Source organism: Rattus norvegicus, chromosome 8 (genome assembly GCF_036323735.1).
Source record: "Rattus norvegicus strain BN/NHsdMcwi chromosome 8, GRCr8, whole genome shotgun sequence".
Taxonomy (NCBI): Eukaryota; Metazoa; Chordata; class Mammalia; order Rodentia; family Muridae; genus Rattus; species Rattus norvegicus.
The window spans coordinates 66925612-66949436 of record NC_086026.1 but is presented as its reverse complement, the minus strand read 5'-3'; the positions used below and the strand labels follow the sequence as shown (position 1 = coordinate 66949436).

General features: G+C 52.0%; 1 protein-coding gene across 3 annotated transcripts; it reads left to right on the top strand.

Moving 5' to 3' along the window:
* The first annotated feature begins 4575 nt into the window (after window positions 1-4575).
* Window positions 4576-23787, top strand: Csk (C-terminal Src kinase). Of its 3 annotated transcripts, none has more exons than XM_006243163.3 (13): window positions 4576-5424; window positions 19148-19224; window positions 19551-19664; window positions 19777-19889; window positions 20179-20398; window positions 21188-21281; window positions 21475-21540; window positions 21621-21720; window positions 21813-21903; window positions 22152-22225; window positions 22326-22521; window positions 22599-22685; window positions 22925-23787. In XM_006243163.3, the coding sequence occupies exons 2-13, from the start codon at window positions 19210-19212 to the stop codon at window positions 23105-23107; spliced, it is 1353 nt and encodes a 450-aa protein (XP_006243225.1). In that variant the 5' UTR covers window positions 4576-5424; window positions 19148-19209; the 3' UTR covers window positions 23108-23787. The 3 variants fall into 3 exon arrangements, with proteins under 3 accessions (XP_006243225.1, XP_006243226.1, NP_001025210.1); XM_006243164.5 differs by lacking the exon at window positions 4576-5424 and adding an exon at window positions 5583-5780; NM_001030039.1 differs by lacking the exon at window positions 4576-5424 and having other exon boundaries at window positions 19163-19224.
* Window positions 23788-23825: the final 38 nt, after the last annotated feature.

The following is a 23825-nucleotide window of genomic DNA, read 5'->3' as shown; positions in this document are numbered from 1 at the left end:
TACCGGCCTGGTCTTGCTGCCTGCCCACCTTTGTTCCACCGTTCCTGCCTTTTAGCCTAACTTGTCTTCCTTAGCGAGATCCCAGAGCAGAGAGGTAGGGTTCACAGCAAGACTGAGGGATCCTGGAGCCCATGTCCTTCCTCTTGTGTCCCTCTACCTCCCAGGAGCTCCAATGCTGTATCCCCTGTCCTGTTTTCAGTAGGCTATACATGAGGCTGACTGCCACAGGCCTTGCTGGCGAGATGTCAGGTGAAGTCCAAGGAACAAAACTGTAGAGGCAGGTGCCTGCCGTTCTCACCGCAAGGGAGGTCAGCCCAGCCCCTCTGCTCTGCAGTCTGCTCAGACGTACCCCAGCCGGTCTTATGCTGTGCAGGGGCACCTGCCCTGCCGGAAGTAAGAGACTTTGCTGGAAATCTGTCTTTAATCTTGGCTTCCTGTTTTCTGCCCTGGGGGACGCCCAGAGTGGCTGAGTTTCAAGCTACTTCACACCAGCTTCTCTAAACTATCATCTCTGAACGTAAACGCTGGGGGAGGGGGAGAGATTAAGAGAAGGAGCAGAGGCCCTTCCCTGCCAGGAAACCATGGGAACAGACCCCAGTCAAAAGTGCTAGAGCTCTGGACCCCCACCCGGCTCTGCCTGCAGCTGGGCCATCTGGTCCCTTTTCCCAAATGTTGCCATAAGCCTTCAGCTCCATCACCCTGCCCTTCCCTTCCCCTCACCCAGCCCTTCTCTAGCCTTCCTCTTTTCTGCATTCTCCTGGAGTAGCCCCATCACCAAAGAGTGAGTGGCCTGGCCTGCACACACAAATCTTAAATCCTGACTTGATATATCTTAGCAGCAACTCAGATTTGGCTCAACCAAAGTCGCACTCTTCGGTGTTTTCTCATCTCTGTCTGCCCCCAGCCCCTACTTGCTGAGTTCTCTCTCAAGAGAACCCCACCATCTCCTAGGAGCTGGGCGACACCAGAGGATCCTGAAGCCTTGCTACTTACACATTCCTCTCAGGGAAAGCTGTCCCCAGGCACTGCTTCTGCAGACCCCTTGTTTCTGGAGGACCCGAGGCCTCCTCACTGTGTGGACCACCCTATGCTTCTTTGCTGGGCTTTGGGTTTGGTTTGGTTTTGAGTTAAGGTCTCATGGAGCCTAAACTGGACACAGAGTTTCTACTCATTCAAGGACGAGCTTGAATTTCTTTTTCTTTTTTTTAAATGTTTATTTATTATATATAAGTACACCGTTGCTGTCTTCAAACACACCAGAAGAGGGCATCAGATCCCATTACAGATGGTTGTGAGCCACCATGTGGTTGCTGGGAATTGAACTCAGGACCTCTGGAAGAGCAGTCAGTACTCTTAACCACTGAGCCATCTCTCCAGCCCCGAACCTGAATTTCTTATCTTTCTGCCTGAACATCCCAATTCTGGGATGCCAGGTATGGACCACTGTGTCCACTTTCTGCTGTCTGAAGATGGGACTCTGCCAAGCTGCCGCTCTACCTACTAAGCTATATCCTGAACCTTAATTAATGATGCACACACACCCCCTTCACTGGACTTTTAAAAAGGTGTGTGTGTGTGTGTGTGTTTACCCATTATATGGTGTGTCTGTGGAGGTCAAAGGAGTCTGTTCTCTCCTTCTGTTGTGGGGTCCAGGAATCAAATCCATGATTTTGGGCTTTGGAAGTAAGTGCTTTTAATCAGCTGAGCCATTTCATTGGGTAAAGGTTAGAGGACCTCTACTCTGATGATGTCAGGCCCTTGCTCAAAGGCTCCGGATTACTCATGAAATGTAACCCCAAACCAGAATGTGTCGCTGGCACCTGTTTTCATTCCCCCACCCCTCCTCTTCATGGCCTTCTAGCTCACCATCTTGGCCTTCTGACTGTTCTTCAGCCACTGAGTGTTTCAGTGTACCGGAGCCCTTGGCCATCCTGCCCCTCCCCCCTCATTACTCTCCTCTTCCTATATCCAAGGACCAGAAGCCCAGCCTGCGAGTGTCCGTCTCAAATGCTGTCCCGACACATTCATATATTACAGGCAACTCAGGCCCAGCTTAGCCTAAGTTGCATTCCCCCCACCCCGAGACAGGGGTTCTCTGTCGAAGCTGCATTCTTGAATGGCCCTTTCGTGAGTCCAGAAGCTGACATTTTGGATCTGTCCACTGGATGTTCAGAGCCTTCGTAAACTGTGGCTGATCAGACTGGTTTTCTCTGTTCTGTTTGGGCCAAGAACCATGGTGTCCCACTCATCTCCGGCATGCAGGTCTCAGCGAGGTTCCATATTTTTTGAGAGGGAATGAGTTCGTGAATGGTGAACTTGAATCTTAGCTGGTCCTTACACTATCCAATTCAGGCTTTAATTCCCAATGCCTGGAATTCAAAAAGTTATTTTTTTTTTCTCTCTCTCTCACTTTGCTGAGAAGAGGTGGAGCCAGAATTCAAACACAGGTTTATTTGATTCCAAAGTTCACATTCTGGGCTCCAGCACACTAAGGGGGATAGTGTCTGTGGGGAATGTAACAGAAGACGTGTTGGTGGTAAAACTGGAGCAAAAAATTAGATATTTACTCAGGTACTCCGCCTCCCAAGTCCCCTCAGCCTCCTCACCACCTTTTATCAGATGGAGTGGAGGAGATGGCAGTCTCTCCCTCCCAGAAGGCTTTGCAGGCTGCTGAAGCCCTTTCCTTCAGGCTGAGCAGCAGCAGCAGCAGCCCCCAACTGGGGCTGTATTATCATTCCATCTTGACCTCAAAGGAAAGAAAGTGAAGCCTGACACACACACACACACACACACACACACACACACACACACACAGAGACACGCACACGAACTCACTCACATACTCACACGCGCGCGCGCGCACACATACACACACACCCTGTCACCCCAGGCCTCTTATCTTGCTGAATCTGCACCATCTCTCATGAAAGAGGCATGCTCTTAGCCTAATCTCACGGAAGAGGAAACAGTTCAGAGACCTTAGGTAACTAGTTCAAAGTCACATAGCTCTTGAGATTTAACCTTGAGATTCTATCCCCAAATATCTGGGTTGGGTTGGTTTTTTGGTTTTTGTTGTTTTTTTTTTCCCCCTCTGTGTCACTGAGATCTACTAGATGCCTTCACCAAAGGTATCCCTAAAGAAGCGGTTCCTTGTAAGCAAACTGGTACGAGGCATGCTGGTCAGAGGGCCAGCCTGTACTCTGAGGGTGGGGGTTGAGCACATCCAGCTCCTGTTCTAACATTTTTTTAAGTTATTTGCGCTCTGTAACCCCGTCTCTCACAGAACCCTCTCCTGCCCGCTTCTGCCCCTCCGTTATACCTTTATATTACATTCCAAGTCTCTGCCCGCGGCTTCTCTTCTCCCGTCTGAAGGTCCCCCTCCTAAACTGGTTGCTTCTTTCAGTCCTGGTCCTTAGAAAGGGCTCCTACACCTAGCACCTGCAGTGGACTTCCTGGTTTCTCTCTTAGTCACTGTGCCCCTCTCACGCCTGAGCACTGCTTGCTCCTGTAGCTAAGAGCAAACTGCTCAGGGAGGATCCTGGATCCTCGTTAACGATGGCCCGTAATAACAGCCCGTGTTTAATTGAGGACTCACCGCGTGCCACTGCACACCAAGCACCTCAAACCTATTAACTCATTTCCTCTCCACAAAACCTTACCAAGTTGGTGGTATTACTTTTGCTCATTTTACCAAACCACAGTGCAGTAGGACAGACAGAGATTAGGTAACTTGTCCAACGCTACACAGTCAATGACAACTTCCTTATTGCTGCTAAGCTGAAAATAAAGTCCAAGAGAGTTCCAAGAGGCTCTCTGGTTCTTTTGCCCCTGTAGCTTAGAGGACAGCATCTCTCACTATTCTCCCCTACCCACAGTGTAAGTCAAGTCTCACTGCTCCCTGTGTTTTCCCAGCTCTAGGAAACCAACCCACATACCTTTCTTTCCTGGTTCCTGTGGACCTGGTACAATTTTTCATTTTTTTACCAATTTGTTCTTTGTGACAATCTTTCTGCGCCAACCCCTAACAAGAACTTGACAGAAATAGAAGTTTTTTGTTTTTTTCTTTTCTTTTTTTCGGAGCTGGGGACCGAACCCAGGGCCTTGTGCTTGCTAGGCAAGCGCTCTACCACTGAGCTAAATCCCCAACCCCAGAAATAGAAGTTTTAAGAAGTGGACTCCTGTTGGCCGGTGGTGATGCACACCCTTAATCCTAGCACTTGGGAGGAAGAAGCAGGCAGATTTCTATGAGTTTGAAGCCAGCCTGGTCTACAGAGTGAGTTCCAGGGCTACACAGTGAGGCCCTGTCTTGGAAAAACAAAAGAAAACAAACAAAAAAACTACAAAGAAGGAGGAGAAGGGAGAAGAGGAGGAAGAAGAGAAGAGAAGAAGAGGAAGAGGAAGAAGAAGAAGAAGAAGAAGAAGAAGAAGAAGAAGAAGAAGAAGAAGAAGAAGAAGAAGAAGAAGAAGAAGAAGAAGGTAGACTACAGAGAGAGAAAGCAGGGGCGGTGTAAATGCATGCTTACTGTCACTCAAAAGTCTAGGCCTAGCCTCCATTCTAGCAAGGAAGCTTCGCCTAGAGAAGTTTGAGAGGTTGGCTCTTTCTAGCACGCTGGTGGCCCTCTGAAAGGACCTTCGGGAGGCTTCGCGAAGGCCAGCCTGTGGGGGCAGGGCATAGGCGCGGACACACCCCCCGCATTTCCTTCAAGGTCCAGCAGAGGGCGCCGACCCACGCCCCGCTGCGCGCCGGGCAGGCCCCCTCGCGCAGGCGCGCCTCAGCGGGCGGAGGATCCGGGCCGCGCTTCCTCTCACTAGGCCTGCGAGCTTCCTCCCATCGGAGCCCGGGCGAGCTGAGGTTGGCCACCACCGCCGAGCCTGCTACCTTCCTTGCGCTCCCGCGCCACCCCGCGCCCTGCTCCGGGGGTTCCCACCGGGGTGGGGTCCGAGCAGGGTCAGCCCCGGCCGCGCCGCCGTCGGGGCCGTCCCCCGGCCAGCGGTCCCTCCCTCCTGGCCAGCCTCTGGCCGCCCAGCCTCCTGGGTGTGGGGCTCAGACAAGCCCCGCAGACCGTGATCGAACGCCCGGGGCGGCCCCCGGCGGCCGGCGCGACGTCCCCAAACCGAACCTCGGTGGCCGCGTTCGGAAGCGGAACTCTGCCGGGGCCGCGCCGGCTACATTGTTTCCTCCCCCCGGACTCCCTCCCGCCCCCTTCCCCCGCCTTTCTTCCCTCCCCGCCTGGGGCTGCGCGGCAGTCCCCCTGCCTGTCTGGCGGTCCTTCCTCCCTCTCTTTTCGCATCCATACACCTCTTTGTACCGCACCCCCTGGGGACCCCTGCGCCCCTCCCCTGCCCCTTGGCCGCATGGACTGTCCTGTAGGCCACTGATGCCGCCCGCGGTGAGGAGGCCTGGACCGCAGTGCCCCCAGAGAGGTAAGTGTTGGGTAGCCCCGAAGGAGGTGGGTGTCCGAATGCCCCCTAGAAGGGAGGAGGTCGCTCGTCCCGCCTCTATAGCCACCGCCGCCGCGCCCACACCCATCCCCCCCACCCCCCAAACGGGTTCGAATTCTCCCGGGAATCACTGTCAGAACACTACTGGGAAGGAGCCACGAGGGAGATACTATCCTGCACCACAAGAGACTCGGCTTAGATCAGCTGAGTCCTACCTTCCCACCCCCCAACTCCCGTGTGGAGAGCAGAGTGGGAAGTGGCTGGACCCCGGAGGAAGAGAAGCAGTATGGGCCGGACTCCTGGGAGTTTGCCCTTTCCTGTTCAGGGCTTCCCTGAAGGTACCCTAGCTTGCTTGGTTCTGAACTCTTCTTCAGTCCTGCACTGAGGTTCTACTGACTCTAAGCAGCCCAGGGCCATGCCACCTCCCTTTATCCCTGATAGAAGCCTGGGTCCTTGAACTGAGCCTGTCACCCTTGGCCTTTCAGAGGACCAGGCTTAAAGCAAGGGACCTCTGACCCTCGGGTGGAGAAACTGGGCAGGGTTTCCAGTCTGCATAGAGGTGACACTGGGCATTAGTACTCTACCCCTCCCCCTCCCCCAGCATCCTCATCAGTCGGTTTTCCCAGGCTTCTCAGGACCCAGACCAGTTATTTGGAAGGGGTGTGTCCAGTCACTGGATCTTTGGAGTTTAAGTAGGGGCTTTTTTTGATCATTTTGTACAGCGGGGAACTGAGGCCCAAGGGGCAGGTCATATTCCAGGCCCTTGGAGGAGAGAGGCTGGCTGGCTGTCATTCCCACTTGTACAGAGAAGGATGGCTGTAGGTGGAGGGGAACCAGACCCACTCTGTACCTACCAGGGACACTGGCTGTCTCCAGCCTGACCCAAGAGGGACCTTGTGGGGTGAGCACGTGTTCCCCTGCAGAGGACTAGAGAAGAGGGAAAGGGCTTCCGGCTCTAGTGTTGTCTGTCTTCTTAGGGGCTAAGACATTCGATGTATTGCTTATAAGACTTCCCCTTGGGATCTGGACTGGGTTCTACTGCTGTGGGCCATCTGTGGTGTGCTGTGCTGTGCTGTGCAGAAGCCTGGTTCTGGGCCTGGTAGTTAGTCCTACCCTGCCTTCCCCGTTTCCCAAAGGGCTCAAACAGAACCTGAATAGGGTCGCGTAGGCAGAGAGGGAGACAGCCTTGGCCTGAAAGTATCAGGGGAATGTGGACACTTGGAGCTTGTTTCTGCCTCCCTGTACCCTGGATGCCGTGGTGTCTTGGTAATAATGGTCACAACAGGAACAGGCCAGAGGCAGTGAGGTTGGCAGTGCAGCAGGATCTTCCAGATCCCTTCAGGATGCTGAACTCTGCCTAGGCCCCCTTGGAGCCACAGGCTGCTTTGTCCTGCTCAGGCCCTTGCCCTTGGGCACTGGAGGTTGGGGGAGGGGGGCGTCTATACTCACACCGCCTCATGCCCAACCCGAACTTCTGTCCAGCCTCAGGGTTTGTGGTAGGCCTGACATGGCTGGGTGCTTCTTACCAACTTAGCTGCAAGGGTGTGGCCCGAGACCAGAGGCCTTTTAGAACGTAGCTTCATTCGGGCTAGCACATGTTTGAGGCTGTGAGTCTCATTTGATGAACTAACTTTCCCCTATCAGAAGGGGCTAGTCTTTCTGTGTTGGGATGGGAATAAGGAAGAGACCAGGAAAGCAGAGATACCTTCCCAGCTACAGGTCACTGCTCTTCAGGGGCCAGTCCCCACGGAGTAGCCTACAGCAAGTGTTGGTAAAGGAGCGGATTCTAGCTTCCTTCATGCTAGTACAGGTAGGGATGGAAGCCAGAGACCCAGAGTGTGACTCAACCTCCCCAATAATCCTCCTGGATCCCCTTGGAATGGTAGGACCACCCAGGTCCATCTTTTGAAGAATTTCAAAGCCTTGACACATAGCCATCAAAGAACAGAGATGGGAAGGAAGTTGAGTCTGGGAAGGAAGGTAGAGAGATACCCTCTCATGTCTGAGGGAGTGTTCAGATGGGAATGGGTGCTCCATAGCAGAAAAGTCCTGAGGACCTGGGCCAGAGCTGATGGGCCCTAGGAAAGTTGTTGTGAATTCACATGAAACTGTGTGTATTGATCTTACTGTTTGGAGAGCAATGAGGTCCGTATGTGTTGGCATGCACCTGTAATCCTAGCCCTAGGGAGGCCGAGACAGGAGCGATTCCAAATTCAAAGCCGCTCCAGACTAAGATTCCATCTTTAAAAAAGAAGAAAGAAAACAAACCCCAGAAATTTTAGAAAACAAGACACAGTACCCACTAATTGCCAGGCAGGGACCGTCAGCACGTTAGAGCCCTGTTTTCCGGATCTTCTTTGTTTGTTGCTGTTAGCATTTAAATGTGTGTGCCTCGACTCTTTTCCCACTTACTACTGTGTCGCTGGGCATTTCTTGAGCTACCTGTCATGGTAACTGCCTCTACAGAGCTTCAGGGTGTTTCCAGGAGCTCTGCTGCTTCGTCACCAAGCCCTCTCCCAGAGTGTGCCCGGCTTCCATCTGTCAGTGTTGTGGGCTGTTACTACACACCCTACAAGCAGCTAGTAGAGAGCAGGCAGTTTAGCAGCTAAGTATGTGGATCCCAGGCCCAGCCATGCCCCTGTCCCCTGAGCATAGCTAACAGGACAGTGATTCTTATACCTCAGAGGACACTGAACTAACCAACCTACTAAGAAACTGGAGAGAACATGGGACAGTGGCTAGTGTGGCTGCCTTAGAATGGGAGAAAGATCCCTGAGCCACGGGCCCCAGAATGAATGACCTCTCACCCATCTTTGGTAAGGTGTCCCAGCCCCTCTGAAAACCTTTGACCTTGTATTCTAGGCTGCTGTGTCTGTCTACTGGTGCCCCACTCCCTTCCCATCACCTTGTGATAGGCTGCCTCAGGGCATGGGGCTGGCTTTAAGAAGTTAGGCTGCTAGTTGCTGTCCAAGGCCTAACCCCACCCATTCCCCCTCACAGTCTTGGAGTTGAGAATAGCTAACTACTGTTGTTGCTTTCCAACATACACACACACACACACACACACACACACACACACACACACACACACACACGTTCTCACCACAGGGCCTTGAACCTGAGATCCTCCTGTTTCAGTCTCCAGAGCATCAAGATTACAGGTGTGTGTAAACCACCGTTCCCAGCCTGACGAGTCCCCTTGCCTCCCAGATTCTGTATGGCTGTCCTAGGCTTCACGTTCCAGTGGAAAATAGAGGTTTCCATAGGCTGAGCCAGAGTTAGTCAGGCCAGCCTCAGTTTTCTCCAGTGACCAAGGAAGGGAAAGATTAGATTATGGAGGGGAACCTTGCACCTGAGAGTTAGAAACTAGGCTTATGAGTTAGTGTTCTCCTTTGCAGATCTAACCTGGCTGTGTCTCTTTGTGACATGGGCATTGGGAGGAAACCAGTCTCTGCTTGGCACACCCTGGGTCCAAAAGACTGTAGTCCTAATTGACTAGGGTGGCGCAGAACTAACCTAGGTGAGGAGTACTGATGTGACCCTTTCAGTGCCGAAGTCTCTTGGGCTTGTATTTGGGGACCCTGACTAACAAACTTTGACACATACATTCTGTCTGTCTGTCTGTCTGTCTGTCTCTCTCTCTCTCTCTCTCTCTCTCTCTCTCGTACTAGTGGCATGAAAGTAGGCATTACTACTACCCTCCTGTCCCCCTAGCTTCAGTGGGATGAGGTCACAGGGTTGGGTCTTATCCAAGATGCTGGCCTTTGGGTGTTTCTCAGTTTCCCCCGCCCTTGGATAGGGACAGGATGGGTGGAGGAGCAGGCTGCTCCCTAAACCCAGCAGGGAGCACTGCCTCCCTCCTCCTTTCTGGGTCCCTTCATCCAAGGGCTTGAAATAGAATCCGCTAAGTAATGATTAAAGTCAAATTCAGGCCTAAAAATAAAGAGCCGGAGAAGGAAGAGTGTGTGCTCCCTGCATGGCTGAGAGAAGAAGTGAACAGGGAAAGACTGGGCTTGGGTGGCTGAGTCCTAATCTCCATCGTCAGGAGTGCTCCGAGAACTGGGGGATGCTCTCTTATTGGGCATATTGCATCCAGCTACACCCATTGGTTGCAGAGTGCACGAATGGGGTGCAGGATGAGGAGAGAATCCCATTTTTCCCACGAGGAAACTGAGGCTCATTGAGTGAATTTGAATTGACTTGCCCTCGACTAGCCGGGAGCTCCCCAGTGGAGGCCCCAGGGCTGGAGGCCCCACACAGCTCCGCCTACCCTGTTTTGCCTGCTCTCTCTTCCTGGTTCTGTGAGAAGGACAGCTTCTTCCAGCACACTAGTGCACACCCTCCGACCGACCACAGCTTCCCTCCGCCTCTCTTCCGCGGTCTGCAGACTAGCAGAAGAGAGCTGCTGCTGGGCGCTCCCCGGCTGCCCTGGGTTCTGCACGGTTGGAAGGCTTGTGGGCGGACGAAACCTGGGTGTCATCCGACCCGTACATCCTGGCTGCTGCTCTTCAGCCCAGCCCAGCCCAGCCTGGCACCTGGTCCTCACCCAGCCTCAGGGCATTGCAGCCTGTAATGTGCACACTACAGGAAAAAGGACAGGAGGGTGGACGAGCTCCATTACTGGCCACAGAGGAGGCTGGACTCAGGGAAGCCTGGCAGCATAAGCCTATGGTTCCCCCTCCTGCAAAACTGCTAGAATCTGCATGGGCTAGGACAGCCTGGAGGACTTCTTGGAGGGAGAGTAGGGTTTGTGAAAAGTATCCAAAGAGCCAGAGAGCCTCAGGTTTTTGTTCAGTGATTGTGTCTTCTTGGAGGCTGCTGCCTTCTCTGAGCTCTTCTATGAGACTCTGAACGATATTCTGATCTGTCTGTGCACAGGCCAGATACGCAGACGGTCAGGAGAGAGAGCACAGGTGTACCTCAGCTTGCTAGAACGAGAGGGACTTGTGAGTAGTCAGTTGCCCCTAGCATCCCTGTTCTATTATTTCAGGATATCATGTAATCCTGCCAAGGAAAACTTGGGGAAGTCTGCTTACCCAGGTCCCTGCATAAGTAAGCTTAAGCCCCTGTTCAAGCACTTGGAAGCCAATGGGTACCCGAGGTGATGGCCAGGACTTGTGGTGGGAGGGGAGGCTTAAGCAGCTGATACAGAGCCTTGAACTATGTTAGAGCAGCAGGCTGTTGGCTATCTGCTTTCCTCTTCTGTTGATCTTGCTAGTGTTGGGGTACCCCCTTCTCCTAGGTCTTGGTCCCCAGCGCAGTGTCTGTAGCTTAGCATTCTGAACTGTGTACTCTGCTATACCTGTTGTGTTGGTTCCTTGACTGCTTTTGTTTTTCTGAGGCAGGGTCTCACTTTGTAGACCATTCTTGTTTCAGATCACAAAGATTCACCAGCCTCTGTCTCAAGTGCTGAAGACCAGAAATCTGCCACCCAGAGTTCTAGACCATTCTCTTATTCTCTGGGCCTCAGTTTCCCCTCTTGTAACATGGCTAGGAGACTTTGAGGGTGCGGGTTGTGAAACAGAGACACTGCATGACTTTAAAGGGTTGTTAGAGGTTAGAGAGGAAGCTGTATGTAAATACAGGCAAAAGAAAATGCAAAGACCTGGCCCTTAAACTAAGGGGTGGGGGGCAGGGGCCTGGGGTAGGACCCTGGGGAGACCTGGAGGCCCAGAGGCCCAGTGCATGTAAGTAATTAGGCTCCTGAGTGGTAATTAGAAACCTTTCTGGGCCAGGAGTGGCAGCCTCAAGCCACAGTGTACCCTGGGGAGGAGGCTCCCCGTTAGCCTCCTCTTAACTCACCCCTACTGCTCCTAAACTTTCAGACAGGATTTCCGGTCTCGCTGAGCCCCAGTGAGTTGCCATAATTTGGTTCTCTTAACATTTTTCAGTCATTAAACTCAGTCCTCCTCTTAAGTCAGGGGTGCTGATGGCTGAGGGAGCCTGCGGATGGGAACAGGGCAGCATGCCCCAGAAGCCAAGCCAGCCATCTTTCTATCCCCTCTTGCCCAGAGCTCTGAGTGTTCCACAGTTCTGTGCTTTCAGACCTTCTGTGGTGTTTGTACATTCGGGGTGCTGAGGGCCTGTGTGAACTGCTGGGTTAGTGAGAACACACCCCCCCCCAGCCCTTCTGTTCAGTGTGTGGTGGCTGGGTGACAGTGCCATCAGCCTGAGAGCCCTTCTGCAGGACCAGGGGTGGGGCTGACTGTAGCCACCAAACCAGCTCTGCTGCTGGATGGCTGCCCTCCTCAGGTGCTCTGCCCTGTGAGGGGGGTGTGCCCAAGACTGCAGCTTCACCTTTGCCCCTGTCTGCCCTTGTAGGACATGTAGGAAACTTTCTTTGGCTGCCTTGATCGAATCCTTCAGTAATTCTATATAAGTCTTAACCCTGGCCTGTTCTAGGTGCCCCTTTTCCTGTCTTTCTAGCTTCCCTCGCCTCTTTCCTGCAAGCTGATGGGTAACTCTGCCTCTACTCTGTTGTTAAGGCACTGGCGGGGAGCACAAGGCAGTGGAGGGAGCATGCTATACACATGCTTGACCACTGAGTTATACTCAAAGCCTCAGGTTTTTGAGGCACTGGTACACCTAGCTGATGGACCATTCTGCACTGAGGAAGACAGGAGCTTGGAGTGTATTTTGTCAGAATCCTCAGTACCTCAACAGGCTGGTCACAGAGGAGAGGCTGAATCAGGTTCTTAGATCTCTATGACAAGAGTCTCATGGGCCTTCCTCCTCCTGCCCAACTTGACCACTGACGTACAGAAACACCAGCAGAGTGAGAGCAGAAGACCTTCCTGTTGCTACAAGTGGTTTTGCCCCCCTCTCTCCCTCCCCCCCCTCTCTCGCCGCCCCCCCCCTTTGTGTGTGTGTGTGTGTGTGTGTGTGTGTGTCTTTGTGTCTCTGTGTGTGTCCCTGCAGACAGTGCAGCTGGGTCCTATAGCAGGACCAGAGTCTCTGTGGGCCATAGAGCCAGTCCCCCCAGGTCTCTGGTACACTTCCCTTTTCAGTGGGTATTTTTAGCTGCGTGTAAACAGTTTCTGAAAGCTCCCACGCCCCATTAAGCAGTGGAGTTTTGGCGAGGGGGCAGGGCTAGAGTCTTTTGACTTACTCTAGCCTCTGCACGTGCTTGGTTCTGGGGTCTGCAGCTGCCTCCGGGGCAACAAGAGGGCAGCCTGGGAGTGTCTGGGCCCCTATCCCCCCACACTTAGGTCCCCTCCTGGACAGCTTAGGCTCCCAAGAAAGGCCCGCCTGAGGCTGCAGCCACTGACCTCAGCACTTGGGCACAATGCCCAGCCTGTTCCCGGGACCCCAGCACAAGGGCTGCTGGGAGCAGAGTTTAGGGCAGGAAGTCAGACAGAAATGTTGGTCCTGCCACAATCCCAAGCCCCTGTTCTCCAGCCCTGTGGGGGTAGATAGCAGCTGCTGACCCTCTGGGGTTAAATATAGTCATATTGGTTACAGGACCTAGTGTGCTGTAAGCAGACAGGCTTTTCCTTTCCTTTCTCATTCATTCATTCATTCATCCATTCATTCCTCCCTCATTGCTGAGTAGCAGCTCTCAGCCCAGCCCATACTGGCAGACATGAGTCAGATTAGCTCCCCTCTTCCACCTACACAGAGCTTCGTTTCTACCTCAACCATAGGCCACTAGCAAGGTCCTCTGATAGAGCACTGTGATATGAGAGACCATGGAGCCAGGGCCAGCCAGCTGGAGAACCAAGGAAAGATTCCTGGTGGAAGTGGCTTTCAAAAGTGGTGTATTTTCAAGCTTATTTTTAAGGGGAAGGTAATACAGATGTTTGTAACTTTAAAATAAAACCAAGACTGAGGATATAGCTCAGTTGGCAGTGTTGGGGCTGCCTGAAGTCCTGGGTTCAGTCCCCAGCACTAAATAAACTGGGTGTGGTGGCAGACAGCGGATTCAGTAATTTAAAGCCATCCTTGGCTACATAGAGAGTTAGAGGTTAGCCTGGACTACACGAGTCTCAATATATATATAGCAAAACAGGAAATGTAGAATAAACTGCAGAGATGACTCAGTGGTTAAGAGCACTGGCTGCTCTTCCAGAAGTCCTGAGTTCAAATCCCAGCAACCACATGGTGGCTCACAACCATCTGTAATGAGATCCGATGCCCTCTTCTGGTGTGTGTGAAGAGAGCAACAGTGTACTCGCATGCATAAAATAAATAATTTTTTTTAAAAAAAAGGAAATATGGAATAAAAAGGTTTTCCTTTAATTTGATCCCATCCCAGAGGCAACTTCTTTTATTTATTTGTTTTTAAGGGGTGTTTATTTTATTTTGTGTGTATGAGTGTTCTGCTTGCATATGGATATGCATCATGTGTGTGCCTAGTGGGAATGGAGTTCAGTACAGGGGGTTGGAGTCCCTGGAAGTGAAGTTACAGACATTTAGGAGCTGTCATATGTGTGCTAAGAGTGGAACCCAGGGTCTCTGCAAGAGTAACAGTTGGTCTTAACTTCTGAGCCATCTCTCCAGCCTTCTCTGTGTCTCAAAGACTACCTAGGTGTCTGTAAGCTCAGGAATGTGTATGTGTTTCTACAAAACACAACTTGTGAGCTAGGGAAGCTCCACTTGTGAACAGTGGAGGGAGAGAACCAACTTCCACAAGTTACCCTCTGACTTTCACATGTACTATGGGGCATGCATCCACATGCATATAAAATAAATAAAATGTAATAAAAGATTTTAAACCACACAATTTATACCTGGGTATGGTGGTGCTTACCTGTAACCTTGTCCTGGAGACTGAGGATCTCAGAATTTGAAATCAGTCTGGACTATATAACAAGAACCTGTATCAAAAATCCCAAAACAGCTGGGAATGGTGGCACATGTCTTTAATCCCAGCACTCAGGAGGCAGAGGCAGGAGGATTTCAGTAAGTTGGAGACCACCCTGATCTACATAATGAGTTCTAGGATAACCAGGACTATGTAGAGATATTCTCTCTCAAACAAAAGAAAAAAAATCAAAAACAAAAACCCAACAATAGCAGCCACAAAATAAAACAAAAACCCCACCCACAATTTATAGTACACTATAGATCACCTGTATCTGCATTAGCCTTTTTTTGGTTTTGAGTGTTTCAAAAATCACCAAAAAGTGGAAATAATAATAATAATAATTAGTAGTAGTAGTAGTAGTAGAAGAAGAAGCAGTTAGACACTTGTAGATCCTTTGTCTATATTTATGTGTTTTTAACATTTTGCCACATTTACATTACCTCTTACTTTTTTGTTATGATTTGTGTGCAGGGGTGCCTGTGTACATCACACTTGTGTGCATCATTTCAGGTTGTCAGGCTTGGCCACAAGTGCCACTGTGTTACCCGGGGATCAGAGCCCAGGGCCTCATGTGCTTCACAGTTTGCTTCACTGACCTGTTGTCCCCACATGGATGGATGCTGGATTGCTCGTCACAGGCATCAGATCCTTTACTCTGCAGAGTTTGGTCTTTCAGTTTGGGGTGTGTGTGTGTGTGTGTGTGTGTGTGTGTGTGTGTGTGTGTACATGTCCACTCATGTGTGAATATGCCTGTGTGCACATGCATGTAAAAGCCAGAGGGAACCTCAGGTGTCATTCCTCAGGAACTGTTCACCTTGTTCTAGGGATGGGGTCTCTCCCTGCAACCTGGGACTCGATAGGTAGGTTAGGCAGTTCTAGAATCCCTGCTCCTGCCTTCCCGCACTGAGTTCGGGAACATGCCTTCAACACTCAGATTCACTTGGGTCTTCACAGCAAACATTTTACCCACTGATCTAGCTCTTCAGGTCTTTGGTTGGTTGGTTGGTTTCATTTTGGTTTTTTGAAACAGGGTTCTCATAGCCCTGGCTGTCCCGGAACTCTCTCTGTAAACCATGTTGGCCTTGAACTCAGAGATCCACCAGTCTCTGCCTTCCAGGTCCTGGGCTTAAAGGTTGTTTTGTTTTGTTTTGTTTTTTTTAAGATAAGGTGAAAGATAAGGTATCACTGTGTAGCCCAGTATGGCTCTCTCCCCATCTCTTGGCCACCACAGAGAGGGATATCCTATTATATGTTGTTTTTTGCTTGTGTACAACAGTAACAGGCTGTGCCCTAGGCTGCATAAAAGTCCCTTTGATGAAGGGAGAGGGCAAGTAAGTAGGGAGAGTGAAGGTATCTTAAGAATAGGTGTGAGGCAAGCCATGTCTGTGTCAACTAAAGTAGGCACTCCGATGTCCCTCACAGGGCAGAGGTTTACAGTACAGATGCCTGCTCCTCAGTCCCCTGCTATAAAGCTTCCATCCCTGAGACACCAGCAGTTCAGGTTGTTCCTAATAATCCATCATTAATTGGGTCCAAAAACATTCTTATTACCACTAATATGGTATCACAAAATATGGCCAGTGAGTCAGCAAATGCACTGAAAAGAAAGCGTGAAGATGATGATGATGACGACGATGATGACTATGATAATTTGTAATCTAGCCTTGACGCATGTAACTGTATTCCTGGTCTTGGATCCATTGTACTGAAATTGAAAAAGCATGTTAGCTGTTTTAAAGCTGTACTTTAGAAAGTGGTATTTAAAAAGTACACTTACTATACTTTTGGATTGAAATGTTTTACTAGAACTAGTAATGGTTTTTCATCCAGCTTTATGCATAAAAAAATAAAATTGTCATTTATCAGTTTGAAAAAAAAAAAAAAAGAATAGGTGTGAGGAAGGGAAACAGGCACAGTGCTTGAAGCCAGCAAATGTGGGGAGCTCTCGGACTGCCCAGAGGTCATAGGGCCAGGATGCAGTGTTACTCCCAGAACAGTGGCCCTGCACTGGCTTCCTAGAGCGCCTTGGTCATGCAAGTGGCCCCACAAAGGACCTTCCTCTGTGCCTGCTCCCTGGCTGGTTGGGAAGTGGCTTTCAATAAGTAGGCTCTGTAAGCTGGCTGCTATCAGCCTCAGACTGTGCTGGAGAAACCATAAGACAAGGCAGCTTGCTCAGCCATCCTAGCCTGGCGACCTCACCATGATTGACAGGTTGGGGGATGTCTGGTAAAGCACGCAGTGATCCAGGTGTCACAGCAGCCCTGGGAGCTGCTGGCTTCTCACCTAGCTGTTGTGTACATGAGGAAACAGAGTCTCAGAAGGTGCTGAGTCTCAGGAAGGTCGATCCTCCTAGATCTGGTGGCCGAGCAGCCGTCTGCTCTAGGCAGCATCCCCTGACCACTGCTGCCTTGTTCCATCCTCTCCCCACGTCCTTACCCTCATGGCTGCTCTCTGTCCTGTATGGCCCTGATAGACAGCAGTCCCTGAGGGTATGTGAGGGATGGAAGGGAGAGGCCACCAGGTGGGCAGGGAGTCCTAGCCAAGGAGCTCAGGAGTCTGACTGAAGCAGGATCGGACATCTCACCGGAGCTGCTGTGACCTCAGGCAAGGTCTCACGGTACTCTAGGCTTTACTTGGGGGCCTCATCTGTAAAATGGGGTTGGTAATAATAGCCCCTCTGTTTCTCAGAGTCATTAGGATTGGACGAGCCGTGAAGTGCCAAGGATAAGGCCTGACACTGAGTAAGTGTCAGAAACAGGGCCTGTGATTATCTTTATTATTATCATCAAGGCAGCAGGGAGGTGGCACGGCAGCTGCAGGCCAGGAAGGAGTGTTTGCAAACTGACAGCTGGAAGGGTGACTAACTGTGCCCAGCCTCCGCTCCCTCCTGTGGTGGCAGCAGTGAGTTCTGAATGTGGAAAGGGAGGAGGAGTTGTGGAGAGCTGGTGAGCTAATAGGATCTCCACAGAAGGACCCTAAGGTTGGGACTCAGCTAACTGCAGTGGGACCCTAGTTCAGGCTTTGTGACCTCAGGCATCCTCTTGGACCTTGGTTGTCACTTGTATGAAACAGGGTAGGGAGGCTCACAGCTCTTCCACAGTATCCATGGGGCCCAGGAGGTGGTTTTCATGCTCATGCTGGCTCCGACAGGGAAATACTGGGTGTGAGGGGGTGGGTCCTATTATGCTCTCTCTGGGCTTCTGTCTAGACAGCAGGCTTGATAACCTTGCTTGCTCTGGGTACAAGAAAGACTGTTCTGAAGGGGACAGGAAGCACGCCGGGCACTTCCAACTCTGGAGTCTCATTCCGTTCCCTCCACAGTCTTCTTGAGGGGGTTCACTGTGCTCCGTTTCAGGGGGAGGGGATATGTGGCCCAAAGGGTTTGTTCATTCTCTCTTGAGTTGGCATGTTGATAAAGCAAGGTTCAGGGCTCAGGTCTGATTAGAACCAGGAGTCCTGCTCAGGAGTTACTTTCCCCTGCTCTCTCTACCCTTGCTTCTGGAGGACTCTGGGAGTGTGTGCTCCCTGAAGAAGTTCCCCAAGCGTATCCCCCTCAGAGTCCAACCATAGCGCTTCACAGGGAAGCTCCTTGCTACCCTACAGTGTTCATGCCAGGGCCACTGGAGCCCTTCTCATACGGCAGACAGACAAGGGTGCTTGGGATAGGCTCAGCAAGTCGAGGGTCACAGAGGCCCAGATTGATTCAGCCTTGCTTCATCAGCTTCTACCCAGGCCAGTTCTTCCTTCCTTCCTTCCTTCCTTCCTTCCTTCCTTCCTTCCTTCCTTCCTTCCTCCCTCCCTCCCTCCCTCCCTCCCTTCCTTCATTCATTCATTCATTCATTCATTTTTATGTGTGTTGGTGTTTTGTGTGCATGTATCTAATAGAAGCTAATATCCTAATATCTAATAGAAGCTAATATCCTAATATCTAATAGAAGCTAATATCCTAATATCCTAAGCTTCTCTATGTCATTTTTTCTGGCCATTTTCTTTTAAAACAAGTTTTTAACCATATAGCTTAGGCTGGCCTCCAACTAGCCATCCCTCTGCCTCACCCTCTTCCCTCTGCTTTTCTAACAAATATTTATTTGCTTGATTGCTCATGGATTTAAAACGTACAGATCCATACCTTGTACTAGAGTTTGAACCTAGAGCCTTGTTGAGCATTCCAGGGAACCACCATTCACTAAGGTCAATCCCTGGCTCCCATCCTCTACCTTTTGAAGTCTTAAGGGCTCAGCTTCTGTGCTTCCTGCATATGTGTGTGCGTGCAGGTGTGCATGCACTTGCTCATATATAACAGCACTCACGCTGAAAGTCCTCTTCCATTCGTAGTATACATAGCTATAAAGTAAAGGCTAGACCTCACCTGTCCCATCTCAGGTGGGCCTGCCATCTAACCGTGTGATCACAGAAGGGCCCTGCCTGCCTTGTGTGACTTCTCCCTACCTTGTCTACTTTATTTTCAGCACTTGGGCAGTTCCTGATCTGCCAGTTACTATAAAGCACACCAGGGAGAGCACCTGCCCCTCCTGGTAGACACGGGCTCTTTTCTGTTGGGTGTGTGCTGAGAAGGAAACACAGACATTTGTCTGTATAGAGGCCTCAGGACAAGCTTTCCTGGACCACATAGCACCTGCCCGGTTTCAGAGTTTCCCTGGACTTCCTCCCCTCTAGTCTTCCCGGCCTCGTTGGCCTTCTTGGTCATTCTGTGGGGCCTGTAAGGACTGGTAGGCACCCCTCTGGGACTCTTAGGTCTGTGTGTGTCTACCTGAGGCTGGTTAGAACAGCCCAGGACCCACATGTCACGGACCACGGCTTGCACTCCTTTAAGGAAGAAGTGATGATCACAGTCAGGGTGGGGGTCATCTCATCTTCAACTTGATTCTTTTCCCGCAGCTCTAATGGTACCAAGTAACAGACCGGCCTTCCTGTAGCACGGGGACGCCAGATCTCAGAAGATGTCGGCTATACAGGTATCGTGAGGCTGTGGTCCCATGTCTTGCCCTCCCCAGGCCAGACAAAGAATAGGTACTAAGAGCAGCTTGTTCCAACCATGCCCAACCCTCCATCCCAGTCAGGACTTTGTGTGAAGTAACACTAATTCCAGTGTGCTCTGTCGGGCACAGGGCCCCAGAGAGGGCTACAGAGGAATTTGAGCTAGAAGGGCTGAGAACTCTCTGGAGAAGTTATCTCCCCAGGTTCATGGAGGTTAGCTAAGATGCTTTGGTCTCAGGGGCATTCGGGCAGGTTGGTAGAGAAGCTCCCCAGGCTGCACCGACACCTGTCCCTTATCCTCTAGGCCTCCTGGCCATCCGGTACAGAATGTATTGCCAAGTACAACTTCCATGGCACTGCCGAGCAAGACCTTCCCTTCTGCAAAGGAGATGTGCTCACCATTGTGGCTGTCACCAAGGTACTTGGGACCTACGATGCCTGTCCCATCACCTCCAGGGGTTTCTTCTGGGTTTGGTTGCTTGGCCGAGGGAGGCAGGCCTCAGAGTGTGTCTGTGTTGTTCTCTCTCCAGGACCCCAACTGGTACAAAGCCAAAAACAAAGTGGGCCGTGAGGGCATCATCCCAGCCAACTATGTCCAGAAGCGTGAGGGTGTGAAGGCAGGCACCAAGCTCAGCCTTATGCCGTGAGTACCAAGAGGACGGAGGGCTGCAGTCTCCTGGTTTGGGGGAAAGAGGAAATGGCAGTGGTCCTCCTGGAAAGGCATCAGAGCAAAACAGCCCTGAGTTAGGGCTGTGAGGTGAGGGCGTTCTAGGGATGGGGCCAGAGGCTGGAGCTAATGGATGCAGAAGGAAAAAAGGGGTACAGGAAGAAGATGACGCCCTTAGATTGGGAGTTCTGGGAAGGTGTGTGCAGGAGGCTGGCGGAAGCTTCCGGGTCAGCACCCTGGTGACGCCCAGCCTTGCCACCCGTAGCTGGTTCCACGGCAAGATCACACGGGAGCAGGCGGAGCGGCTTCTCTACCCACCAGAGACAGGCCTGTTCCTGGTGCGGGAAAGCACCAACTACCCTGGGGACTACACACTGTGTGTGAGCTGTGAAGGCAAGGTGGAGCACTACCGCATCATGTATCACGCGAGCAAGCTGAGCATTGATGAGGAGGTGTACTTCGAGAACCTCATGCAGCTGGTGGAGGTGAGTGGGGAACATGCCTGCCCGGGGTGAGCCCCCTTCTCGTACACTCGCGCCTGAGTCTACCTGAGGACACTTAGGACAAACCCAGACCCAGCTCACCTGGCAGGGTGACCTGGACATGTTGATGGCTTCTTTGAGTCTGAGGTTCCTCACATGTGTGGAGCACCACCTGTGTGAGAGAGCTCAGTTCTGTCCCCAAAGGCCCACAAATAGGGTGGTATCCCCATTTTATAGATAAGGACACAAAGGTTCAGATCAGTGAAGGTCCCCTCATCTGTGCAGGGGAAGCACTCGTGTGATCCGGAACTCACTTCTTCCAGCACTCAGAGCCTCTGGGTTGCACACTGCCGTCAGGATCCTTGAGACTCACAGGTCCTTGATGCTTCCAACAGCAGCTCCACCCAGCTCTGGCCAGGCCATATCTGGCATCAGATACCTATAGGTTCCCTCCAAGCTCGTTCTCATCTCTGGCTTACATTGGCCCTGAGTACACCTGGTAGAGGCTGGTATAGGGAGCAGGCAGGTTTTGCTATCTACCTTGAGATATTGGTGAGGCCCAAAGCAGTAGTGGCAGTTGGGAGTCCAGGAGCTGAGTGTGGATAGGGCGATGTGGGAAATGGACAGGCATTATACCCTTCTCGAAATGAGGAACCCTCTCCGCACAAAGCAGCTCAAGGTTGTGTGGAATGGCCTCTGCTGCCCTCTGGTGGTCAGACCTGAACAGTGCGTGGGTCAATGAGAAATGGGGCCCAGTAGGTCTGGTTCTGAGGGCCTGCCCCACCTCTGCAGCACTACACCACAGATGCCGACGGACTCTGCACTCGCCTCATCAAACCAAAGGTCATGGAGGGCACAGTGGCGGCCCAAGATGAATTCTACCGCAGTGAGTGCACAATGTCTCCGATCTCCCACTTGCCCACTTCCCCTCACCCGGGCCCTCTGCCCTTACCCTAGAGGCTTGGAAACCCCAGACACCCACATCTAAAACAGTTTAGCCTGTGCCTATCATCTCAAGTGCTTCAGATTAGCTGTTCACTTCCCTGACACACCGCCTCCCTCCTGGTCCCTGTCCCCAGGTGGCTGGGCCCTGAACATGAAGGAACTGAAGCTGCTACAGACGATAGGAAAGGGGGAGTTTGGAGGTGAGTTGAGGGAGTGGGGGTGGGGGGATGAGGTGGGGGAGCCCCAAGAGTCCAGGAAACAACCCCTGCTTCTCCCACAGATGTGATGCTGGGGGATTACCGAGGCAACAAAGTTGCAGTCAAGTGCATTAAGAATGATGCTACAGCCCAGGCCTTCCTGGCTGAAGCCTCTGTCATGACGTGAGTTGGGCTGGACATAAGAGCAGGCCGCCTGGGTGGAGTGTGGCGGGGGATGGGCAAGCTGAACTCTTGACCACCCTGTCCTGCCACAGGCAGCTTCGGCACAGCAACCTAGTCCAGCTACTGGGTGTGATTGTGGAGGAGAAGGGTGGGCTCTACATCGTCACAGAGTACATGGCCAAGGTAGGTGCTCCTCAGCCTCAACCTGCCTGTCCCACAGCCCCTCCACTCTGCCCCTGCTGAGCTTTGAAGTTGTCGGGCCTGGCCAGTCGTTTATTGGCCAACTTTAAATAAGACCTTTTCAAACCTCAGTTTTCTCACCCATAAGCCTCCCAGTGATTGTGGGTTGAATAATATGAACATCACAAGTGTCACAAGTTCTGGTCCCTCCCTGCTCACCTCCCTCCCATCCCTTTTTATCCTACCCCCAGGGGAGTTTGGTGGACTATCTTCGATCACGTGGTCGTTCGGTGCTAGGCGGAGACTGTCTCCTCAAATTCTCACTGTGAGTGGTGCAACCTGGGTGGGGGGATAAGAACTTGAAGGAGACCCTGCCCTGCTATGGGAGCCCCAGTCTGAGAGATATGTGGCTATCCTGCCCTCAGAGACGTCTGTGAAGCCATGGAGTACCTGGAGGGTAACAATTTTGTGCACCGGGACTTGGCTGCCCGGAATGTGCTGGTGTCTGAGGACAACGTGGCCAAAGTCAGTGACTTTGGCCTCACTAAGGAAGCTTCCAGCACTCAGGACACAGGCAAACTGCCAGTCAAGTGGACAGCTCCTGAAGCCTTGAGAGAGAAGGTGAGCAAGGGTCCTGGAGTCACCCCCTCTTCTGAGCTGCCTGGGGTCCAATGCTGATTCTCTTATCCACGTGGCAGAAATTTTCCACCAAGTCTGATGTGTGGAGTTTCGGAATCCTTCTCTGGGAAATCTATTCCTTCGGGCGAGTGCCTTACCCAAGAATTGTGAGTATGGGTCTGGTAGCCAGTGTGTGGCTGAAGCCCAGGGTGGGGTGGCAAGAGTAGCATCCATGGGACCTGCCTCCCTGGCTGGAGCTTAGTACCTCTGGTCTGTCCTGAGTACCTTCCAGGCCATTCCCTGATCTGGGCCTGAGGCAGGGCTGAAGGCCCTTCTTAGAGAGGGATTTCTGGGTAGGGCTCCCTTCTGCTGTAAGACACTGAATTCATACACCACCTGCACACAGCCCCTGAAGGACGTCGTCCCTCGGGTGGAAAAGGGCTATAAGATGGACGCTCCGGATGGCTGCCCACCCGCAGTCTATGATGTTATGAAGAACTGCTGGCACCTGGATGCTGCCACGCGGCCCACCTTTCTGCAGCTTCGAGAGCAGCTCGAGCACATCAGAACCCATGAGCTGCACCTGTGACCTCTGCCTCCACCTAGGCCATGGCCTTGCAGGGATGGGGCCTAGAAGATACAGATTTGGTGCCCTGCTGCTTGCTGGGCCTGAACTTGAACTGAGCCCCAGCGGGCTGGTAGGCTTCTTGCCTCTGACCTGCCTGTCCCTTCTGGCCCCCCAGAGACCCCACCTAGGCCTGGCATCTTCTCTCATGGACCCACCTATAGGGCTTAGGGCGCCCACTGAAGGGGCTGAGAAGAGAGGAGGCCGAGGAGCGGGAGGCAGTGCTCCTGTGGTCGGCCTTCTCTCGGCCCCATCATTCGCCTTCTTAGAGTTTTATTCCTTTCCTTTTTTGAGATTTTTTTCCGTGTGTTTATTTTTTATTATTTTTCAACATAAGGAGAAAGAAAGTACCCAGCAAATGGGCATTTTACAAGAAGTACGAATCTTATTTTTCCTGTCCTGCCCCTGGGGGTGGGGAGGAATCAGCCTCTCTCTAGGGACCCATCACCCCAGCCTGTCCCCCATCCTGTGTTCCATGTCCAGTGTTGCCTCGGTCGCCTATGTTTGCGCTTGACCATGTGCGCTGTTTGCATGTGCCCAAGGCAGGCATCTGTCAGGGGCTTGGATTTCATGTGCTGTGGCCGCTCACCCACACTGCCTTGTGAGATGGAATCGTAATAAACCACTCCATGAGGACACCGCCACCCAGCCTCGGCGCTTCCTCCGCCGAGCTGCCTGTCTG